The sequence below is a fragment of the Stegostoma tigrinum genome, chromosome 17, assembly GCF_030684315.1.
Source record: "Stegostoma tigrinum isolate sSteTig4 chromosome 17, sSteTig4.hap1, whole genome shotgun sequence".
Lineage (NCBI taxonomy): Eukaryota > Metazoa > Chordata > Chondrichthyes > Orectolobiformes > Stegostomatidae > Stegostoma > Stegostoma tigrinum.
In genome coordinates this window covers 43706602-43716802 of record NC_081370.1, presented here as the reverse complement: position 1 = coordinate 43716802, position 10201 = coordinate 43706602, and the positions used below count along the sequence as shown (strand labels likewise).

At 36.9% G+C, this 10201-nt stretch overlaps 1 protein-coding gene across 3 annotated transcripts in view; it reads right to left on the bottom strand.

Moving 5' to 3' along the window:
* prrg4 (proline rich Gla (G-carboxyglutamic acid) 4 (transmembrane)) overlaps nt 1–10201 on the bottom strand; it is a 43091-nt gene that overhangs the window by 9244 nt on the left and 23646 nt on the right. For 2 of the 3 annotated variants that reach the window (XM_059652124.1, XM_048545818.2), the window contains one exon: nt 6726–6851. In XM_059652124.1, the coding sequence (XP_059508107.1) occupies nt 6726–6851 (126 nt within the window). Of the gene's footprint in view, nt 1–3132; nt 5487–6725; nt 6852–10201 lie in introns of those variants that run through there. The other variant, XM_048545819.2, reaches the window with a different exon arrangement.

Below are 10201 nucleotides of genomic sequence, written 5' to 3'. Positions count from 1 at the left end.
TGAACAATGTTTTAACATTTCTCATTTTAATCTTAGTTCCCTTGAGTATTGTTGACATACATTTTAGGATAGAGGAGAACTGTTATCTCTGAGTTTTGTATAACTTCTGAATTGTCTCAGAGGCAGTGGAAGTGTGGTCATAGACTACTTTTATGGCTGAGGTAGATCAATTTTTTTTAGGCATTGGAATGAAAGGTTATTGGGAATAGATGGAATATGAGATTTGAAACACAACCAACCATGTTTGGTCTACTTCAGCTCCTAATCAGTGTGTTTATACATTTTTCAATTTTCTTAGGGAATATAATGATCATCATCATCATCATCGTCATCATATTTATTGTCCATCATTAACTGCCTTTAAAAAGGCGATGGTGAGTTGCCTTTTTGAAACACTCCAGTCCTTTGGATGTAGACTGACTTTCAATGCTGTCAGGAAAATTTCCAGAATATCGACCCAATGACAGTAAAGGAATGTCAATGTGATTCCAAGTTAAGCGTGGTGTATGGTTCAAGTACAAACTTACAAGTGGTGGGATTCCCATGTATTTGCTGCTCTCACTCTTCTAGATGGTAAAGATCAGAGTTTTGGGAAGTGCTGTAGAAGTAGTCTTGTAAGTTAGGGTGCTGGATCTTGTGGGTGCTAGACGCTGCTGTCACCGAACTGCGATAGTGATGTTTAGGGCTCCAATTGCATATGGATGCTTTGCCTCAGACAGTTTTACGTTTGTGTGTTTCTGGAACTGATTCATCCAAGTAAGCAGAGAACACTCTACCACACTCCTCACTTGTGCCTAGTAAAGGGTGGACATACTTTAGGGAAACAAGTGGTGTGTTGGGGTGGTGCTTAGATTCTCTTGTTGAAGATGGCCATTGCCTCACATTTAAATGTCAAATAACACTCACACCACACATCAGTCCAAATGTGGATGACATCCACAACTCGCCGAAAAATGGGCATAGACGGCTTCAAAATTTGAATCATTATGAATGGTGCTGAATGTTGTGCAATCTTCAATGAACATTCCCACCTCTGACCTCAGAGGGAACATCATTGATGAAACAGCTGAAGGTGGTTCTGCTGAGGACACTATACTGACGGGCTAGAGTTCTTGTGGCACAACTTTAGTGTTCCTATCCCTCATCTAAAAAGCCTCGTCCAAAGCTGTGTAATAACACATCCAAGCAGGTCAATTAGAAAGTATCTATCTCACCATGAGAAAATATCTGTCTGCAGTGATATACTGGGTATGGTTACATACAGTGACATGACTAGCTCCCACGACCACAACGTTGTGATAGGTATGACTCTAATCTGTGGCATTTTCTCCTCGATTCCCACTGACTCCAATTTTACCAACACTCATTGGTGTTAAATACTGCCTTGACATCAAGGACAGACACACTCCTCTTACCTCTGGAATTCAGCATGTGTCCCTATTTGAAATAAAACTCCTAAGAGGTCAAAACAACAAATCCTGGAGATCACAGCAGGTCAGACAGCATGCTCTCTCTCCATGGATGCTGCCTGACCTGTTGTGATTTCCAGCATTTGTTATTTTCAGTACAGATTCCAGTATTTGCAGTAATTTGCTCCTCCAATGAGGTCAGCAGGTGATTGGCTCTAGAAGAACAACAAACTGAGCATCATTAAGCAAGTTTATTCCTTTGTAATATAGCTCAATAGTACTATTTTATGATCTCTTCCATCATTTTGTTGGTTGTAAGTATATTGATGTTAGTAATTGGCCAGGTTGGATTTGTACTTTTTTTTGTACAAAGACATATGTAGGCAATTTTTCATATTATTGAGTAAATGCCAGTTTTGTAGCTGTACTAGAACAGCCTGTGCTCCAAACTAGCCCTACCCTTAGCCAAGTCCTTAGTATTATTGCCAGAATATTGTCAGGGCTCACAGACTTCTAAGAATCTGGTGTCCTTTACCATTTCTTGATACCGTGTGAAATGAATTTGAGTGGTTGAAGACTGGCATCTGTGATACTGGAAATCTCAGGGGATTGGCAAGATGGATCATTCACTCATTCTTGGGCTAAAGATGGATACACATATCAACCTCGTCTTTCCAAGCACTGCACTCCCTCATCATCAAAGATAGGGATAATTAGGGAGCTTCCACCTCCTCCAGCAAGTCATTTAATTGTTGACTTCAATTCAAGTTGTGAGATTGCTTATCTCTATTACTTACTACTTCTGCTGTTTAGCATGCAAGCAGTTGCGTGTTGTAGCTTCACTCAAAATAAGAAGTTAACTTGGTATGTCTGGTGCCACTTCTGCATCCCTTACTGCACTCTTCGTTGAATCAGAGTTGATGTCCTGACTTGATGATAATGGTACAGTGGGAAATATACCAGGGCATGAGGTTACAGGTTTTGATCAAATATAATTTTGCTACTGGTCCATAGTACCTGATGGATACCCAGAATTGAGTTTCTAGATCTGTTCAAAATATGCTTCATTTAGCATTGTTGCAGTGGCACAACACAATGGAGGATCGTCTCATGGTAAAGACAGGACTTGGTATCTACCTAGATTGGCTCAGTCTTTACAGATATTGTTATGGTCAGAAGCATCTGCAGCCCACAGATAAGCAAAAATCTACATTACCTAGTCTTTACCAATTGCTATTATCTTATTACTTTAGTTTGCTTCAGCAATATTTCAGTCTGTAGTATTGTTGCATCCAAGTTAGAGGTAAGGGAATTAAGTCCTAGTGCAAGAACCCGAGCATAAAATCTTGGCTGATGTTTCACTTGCAAGACTGAAGGAGTGCTATACCATTGAAGATGCCATCTTTCAGCTTTCTTTTTATTACTTGTAGGACTTTGCTGTATGTTAAACTATCAAATTTTCTGCATCACAACAAAGCCTACTCTTCAAAGCACTTTGTTTTGAGTTGTACTTACAATCCGTTAGGCTGACCAAGTTGAAGAGAAGTGACGCTGTAGGTTTAACAGTGTGATTCACAGCAAAAACTACTTTTTTTAGTCTGACACAGAACTACCATCAGTGGACAACTGTGAAGTTCAATATTTTGTAGAACACTTCATTTCTACAATTAACAAGGCTTTTTTTTTTAAAAATGAAAGACAGTTTTATTTAGAATTTAAATAAATTACAGATTACTGATCAATTATGAAGGTGCATAATACATGAATATAAAATACAAAAAATCTACAGGGAGAAATTATTTAACAACAGTTTAGAATCTAAAATGTTGATCAATAACAATTGAAAAAAGTTAGAGAAAAGTCAAAGAGAAGGACAAAAACAACCAGTGAGCAAGAAGCTAAATCTTCAGGAAAAATGTCCCCACAGAAACATGCAAATGTGGTGGTATTGGTGGTGAGGGTGGTAGTGGGGAGGGAAGGGGGAGACAGAGGGGATGGTTAAAAATTGGCTGTTAAGCACAGAGATACTAGTTTTCATAAGGGGATCAAAGTGCACCAACTTTCAAGTCATTAGAGCCAATCAAACCATAGCTACTTTTGACCACACAATTCTAAATAAACTTGGCAAATTCAGCACAGAAAAAGAAGCTGCCACAATCAAACAAAATTAGAAATTTCCAGAGAAACTGCAAGTTTGGCAGTATCCCTGGAGAGAAAACAAATAGCGTTTCAAGGATAGTGACACTTATTTTGAACTGTTCTGAAGAAGGATCTTGAAACGCTAACTCCCTTTACTCTCCACAGATGCTGCCAAGTTTGCAAAGTTTCTCCAGCAATTTCTGTTTTTGTTTGTTTCAGATCTGCAGTTTTGTTTTATTTTTGCCTTAGTCATGGTTCAATAGCTGACAACTTAAGTGCCTTATATTACACAAAGTAAGTGGGTTAAGCACACAAAAGGAACAATTGCTAAGTCAGTAGAATCTGGACTTTGTTCTCAGGACTTTACCATTACACATTATGTTAACACACAGTAATTAGCCATAGGTAATGAAAAACCATAGGCATCTCTTTTGAGAGACAGGCAGTTGGTTGAGATAGCTTGAGGCACACCACTATTCTAGCATGGGGCATGAGGAGGAGTGGGGGCTGCATGAACTATAATAGCTGGTAGAGGAACCAAGTCAGTATTATGGCATCATTCTGCAACTCTTTCTAGCCAGTCAGGTGAACTAACCAACCCCCAAATCTCATTATAATTTCAAAGGAGGTGGGAACCACTCCAAAAACGTGACCCTCGATCAAGGTAAATTAGCCTTAAACAACTGTATGCAAGTCCAAGGAGGCCTAAGCAAAGGTTTGAAATACAATTGTTTCTCTGATTCCCCTGCACAGTTTTGCAAAAGCCGTGCCTGTTTCCATATTCCATTATCCAGGCAACAGAGCAGACTTTTAATTTATTTTCAGTTTTGGTTTTAAAAGATGTCTTGTCAACTTCATCAAACATCAGGAGAGATAAAGGCAGCTGGAGCTTGCATTAATAACTGGCATAAAATGTGCGATATGACCAAACTACCCACCGTTATAAACCTAATGTTTTATATATTGCAGTACAGAAAATAGCCAGAATTTCCAGTTTCTCTATCCAACCATGAATTGTATAGGCATTGAGCTAGCAACTGAACAGCATTTTGGGCATTAGCAGAATTCTTCAACTTGCGAGCAAAGAACCAGCAAAAAGTGATGAAAATCTTGCTGCAGAAACCAGCTTTTGTGGTTGACAAATGCCAATTCATAATGCCAACTGGAAGCACCAAATGGCAGTGAGGACACACCTGCAGTTATCTGAAATGTGCATTTGAATTTAATGATTGAGGCTGGACTAGTTGAAAGCAACATTTGATATAGATAACCTAAACAACCAGCTTGTTCACTGATTAGAGCTTTGAGATGTTGTGCAGTGGTTGTTTGTATAAAATAAAGCAGGTTTTAAAGACTATACTTGTGTGTCTGATTTAGATGTGAGTTATTAAATTCCAATGTTTGAACAGTCTTTGAATTTGAGTTTTCAGCAAAACGGCCTAAAATTCTACTTTACCCATAATAAATATTAAGCACATACCTGATAATGCAGGGATACTTAAATTAACCTCAACTTCACAAATACTTGATCTAATTCTGAGTTTGAGAATCCTGAGATTTAGAGCTAATCTCAGATTTGTTCTCCCAAACAAGCATGAGCGTCAGTGGTTCGCAAAATTTAAATTTGTATTGTTTAAATTGTTCAAGTATATTATTAGATTAAGAAAATGTTAGATAAAAGGTTAAACAATGAAAAAAACATACCTTTTTAACGTAATTTATGATCATTTTACATGATGTAAAGCTATATACAAATAGCACATTCAATACAAAGGATACTTCATTAAATATTATTTGTATAGTGCAAATTTCATTAAAAAACACCAAATTTAAATGTTTACTGTTAGTGCGAATATTTCAATCTTAATTTGTTAATTCATTATCAAATAAGTTCATTATCGAGAGTGATGAGATTTCCAGGAACGAGATGATGATGACCTATGCAAACGATACAATTGTGAGAAAATGTTTTAAAAAGTCTACTACAAAATGTTAAATCTCAAATGTTTGAACAACTTCAATAAAGTAAGTAATTACAATGTGAATTCTCACCAGTCTGTTTAAAAAAAATTCCACATACTTTAAGTTAGGGACCTTTTAACATTAAAGAGTGCTAATGCGGTCCACCTGTCTACATGTGCCATAGCTTAATTGTAAATATTCTCATGTTGGCATTACAGGATTGCAGATTCAAGTCGAATTCTAGAAGCTTAAGCACAAACTTTACTCTGAAAACCTAATACAGTTGCTAAAGAGCTGCTGCACTACAAGAAGGCATCATCTTTTAGACCAGGTATTGAACAAAGGCTCTTCACACCTTCTCAGGTGGATTTAAAGGATCCCATGGCATTATTTCAAAGATGAGATTCCCTTGTATCCTGTACAATGCTCAATCAATATCATTAAAATAGATCATCTGGTTATTATCATAATGCTACTTGTAGCACTTTGCTGTGTGCAAACTGAATCAGTTTCAATATTAGCCCATTGCTTAAAATACTTAGTTGGCTGTGTGTAAAGCCCTTTTGAATATTCACGTGTTGTATAAAGTGTTATAACAAAGCAAACATGTTTAATGTTATTCCACGTTAGCTTGACAGGCAATACACCTATTTACAGCCATCATTTTCAATATACATTTCGCGTAATTTTTAATTTTCAATCTACAAAATCACCAACTCATCTTTGAATGTTAAAAAAATGAAGATTTTAATTAAAAAATGATAATGGAAAAATAGTCACATCAACGACGGTTTATTTTGACATGCAAACTCGAAAAAGCAGTTATTTACAATTTCTAGGCATTTTGATAACAAACACATTTATTGACAATCTCAACAGCAAATCTCATTTTTGAGTCCCACATAATATATGTTTTAGTCGTTTGGAAAACAATTTTTCAAGCCTAACCTCTACCCAGGCTGCTGACATGAAGATCTTGCATTGAAAGATCTTCGAAAAACAGAAGATTTCATCTTTGGTCCATCACATACATGTCTCCAATGAAAATTAACTTGGAATTTTTTATACTACCTTTCAATCCTATGTCACCTATTATCATGCTTAAGATGGGCTTCTTGTACACAGATTACCACAAAAATATCTAATGCAACAACTAATAAAGTAACTACTGTACTAGTCCTGCATTCCTCCAAAAGACAATCAGTTACTACTCACCCTGGATAAGGGGGTGGAGGTGCATCATATTGTCCAGTTGCCACCAGTGCCTGTTCATAGGAAGGTAGAGCTGTCTCTGGATCTGAAGTAAAGGACACAGGATTCATGGAGGTTTCCTCAATCCGCCTGATAAAACAAGAGAATTGTTAAGCCCTCAAAAGCGAACATAGTGGCCTCTCAGTTCACTGCTCCTGAACTGTTTTCTACAGGAATGGAGCAGTCACTGCATACATAGAAGCATGCAGGTTCAGACAAAAGCTCAGGTTCAACAATACTGCAAAGACAAGTAATACAGAAATGAAAAATTAATTAATTGATTGATTAAAAAAGGTAAAAAATAATTAAAATCTGTCATAATGCTGGGCCAACCAGGCACAATTAAGGAACAGCAACTCATGAAAATCTGGGTTTATATTATTTTTAGCCAAGTTGCCACAGCAAGTTAGGATTTCTATCACATATGGTAAAAATTAAACATTTATAGATGGTGCTAGTGTAACAGTATATGTACAAATCTCAACACTCAAGAATAATTATAAGCATTATTGGGCCATATATACCACACTTAATTAATTCCAAACAGTTTGGTTTGGCTAAATATTGACCCAGATTTTTCTGTCAGCAATGTATTGGTGTTCGCTGCTGACTGTACAAAGAAAATCTAACTGGCACACAAGGCTCTTTTGCAAGATAGGACATTTATTCAACAGCCTGTGTCAGGACAAAAAGCAAATGATGAATTGTGATGTCATTATTGATTGCTGACGAAACTACATTCAGAATAATCAGAGGTCAGTTTTAAGCTCATATACAGATTCACATATTTTTAGAAAAGATTTGAAATAGTTTTTAAAACTGTCAAACATTTAAATAATTCCAATACTTATTTTTTAATATAATGTATGGCAGGGTTGCTTCCTCAGCTATCAATGTCACTTGGCTACCTGATTCACTGGTTTGCTCCCCCCCACCAACCTCACCCAACCCTAAAACCTTTTTTCTCTCAGCGTTACTGAAATTCAAAACAGCACAGGAATAGAAAAAAATTCTTCAATTACTAGCTGCTGCTGCTTTAAGGATTGGAATGGCAACACCATCAGGGCAGGCTTCCCCTCAATAGCTTATGGATTTTATAGTCTATAATATAGTCAAATTGTTGAAGGTTCATTGTTGCTATTGTGCTGATCAATAGGAGCAAGCTTCTCAACATCCACTGCCATCGAGAAAGGCAGTATGAGCAATTATTGCAAAATACAGTGTGCAAAACACTGCACAAAATTATAGTAAATTTAATTTGATAGAAGTAACAATTGTTGAGCTGAGTTTAAAGATATTTTTAAGATGATGTGAAGAACAGATGTTGTTTTAGAACTGAGCATTTCGTATCACCACTTCAAGTCTACAGTGAGATGGAGCTCTATTAGGTTCAAAGTTACTTTGATACACAGAACAAGACCAGAATAAGATGTCATCCCTTTATAATTTATTGCCTGCACAAGTTACTTAGGGGAAAATTATAATGAGACATGTTGTCGAGCAAGATCAAAATATTTTACTCACCACAATTAAATCAAAAGTCTGCAGGCCAACAATCTGGATATAAAATAGGAACCCCACCAACAAGATAATTGTACCCTTTTGATGTTCTCTGTTCCTTGTGGATTTCCTGTCGCAGAATTCAACAATGGCAAACAATCTCACTTTGGGTTGTTTGTCAAGCTGCCTGTAACCACTTGAGGTTAAAAGTTAACATGCCTTCCATAGGCAGGAATTGATTTCTTCAGATTACAACTTTCAATTTCAGTGATCACTTCCATCAGAGTTTATTTTCGCAGTCCCTATTTCTATCATGCAACTAAACAGCTTGCCTGAAAGTTTTCATAAGGAATGAAGGATAAGCCCTATCAGAAAGTTGCAAATGTCAGATCAGAAGACCTGAGAGAATAAGCACTAGGAGCAGAAGTAGACCATTCAGCACGCTGAATGGTGGAAAAGACTCAATGATATCACATGGCTGATCTAATGATCCTCAACTTCACTTTCCTGTCTTTTCACCATAAATCTTATAATACTAAGTTAAAAACCTGTCTATCTCCACGTCAAATATACCTAATAAGCCAGCCTCTACAGACCTTTGTAGTAAAGACTTGAATTTACACAGAACTTTTCACAATCAACTTATGTCACAAAGCACTTTACAGCCATTGAAGTGCAAGCATAATAGCTAATTTTTAAAAATTCACCCATGGAATGTGGACATCAGCACGGCCACCAGTTATGGCCTATCATTACTGCCCCTGAGAGGGGTGGCTCATAACCTTAAAGTTATAGTTTGCAAGATAACTGCAATGTATAAGATGGTTATAGCACAAAGGGAGGCCGAAGTACCCTTTCACACAAATAATAATGTAAATCAAGGAATCGCACCCAGTCGGATACACGTGCTGGTAGACAATTGTTCTTCACCTCACTGGGATATCTTTTTGTCATAAGTCACAAACTATTTTCTTTAACATCTTTTCTGAAGTCCTTTCCCAGCCAGCTCTACCTTTATTCCTTTATAATTACTCTTATAGCACAGTTGTTTTAGACTCCAGTTTCTCACCCTCAAATGGAATATTATGGAAACTATTTCATTGGATATTTTAATCTGAAATAATTCATTAAACCCGTTTCATTACACATAACCAGATCCAAAATAGCCTGATCCCTGGATCAATACACACACACACTGTTCTTGGAAATTATCCTAAACACACTATGAATTCTTCATTTCCACTTCTGCCAATTTATATTTCCAATCTACAGAAATTAAAGTTACCTGTAATTAATGCATTGTCTTTTTTTCTAACAAAAACACATTCTGTCCCCTGTCTAATGTCCTAGAACATAGATCCTGTCAGAGTCCTGTCGACTACTCTCACCATTTATTACATTCATCCATATGGATTCTACATATGCCAACAAATGATCATTTTTTTCTATTGCACTAATCCTATTTAATATTAAAAACCCAACCGACCACATTTTCCTTCCAGCCCGTCCTTTCGAAAAAGCACATATTCTTGAATATTTACACCCAAGCTTTTATCTCCTCGTAATGGTTGTAGGATCATAACCATTCACCTCTATTTGTGCCATAAATTCTATGAGCATATTAAGGACAAAACAGCAACATGGCCACCTATGTGCGGAACCACAAGAGATGGGTGAGAAAATAACCAACTATTTCACATTAAATATTTACTATGGAGAAGGATTAGAAGCAAGGGAACTTGGGGAAAATAAATAGTAATTGAAAATTCATGTTACAGAAGATAAAGTGCTGGTCATCTTAAAACAAAGGTAGATAAGTTCCCAGAACCTGATCAGGTGTTTCCAAGAACTCTGTGGGAAGCTAGTTAAGAGATTGCTCGGCCCCTTGCTGAGATATTTGTATCGTCGACAGCCATGGGTGACGTGCCGGAAGACTGGAG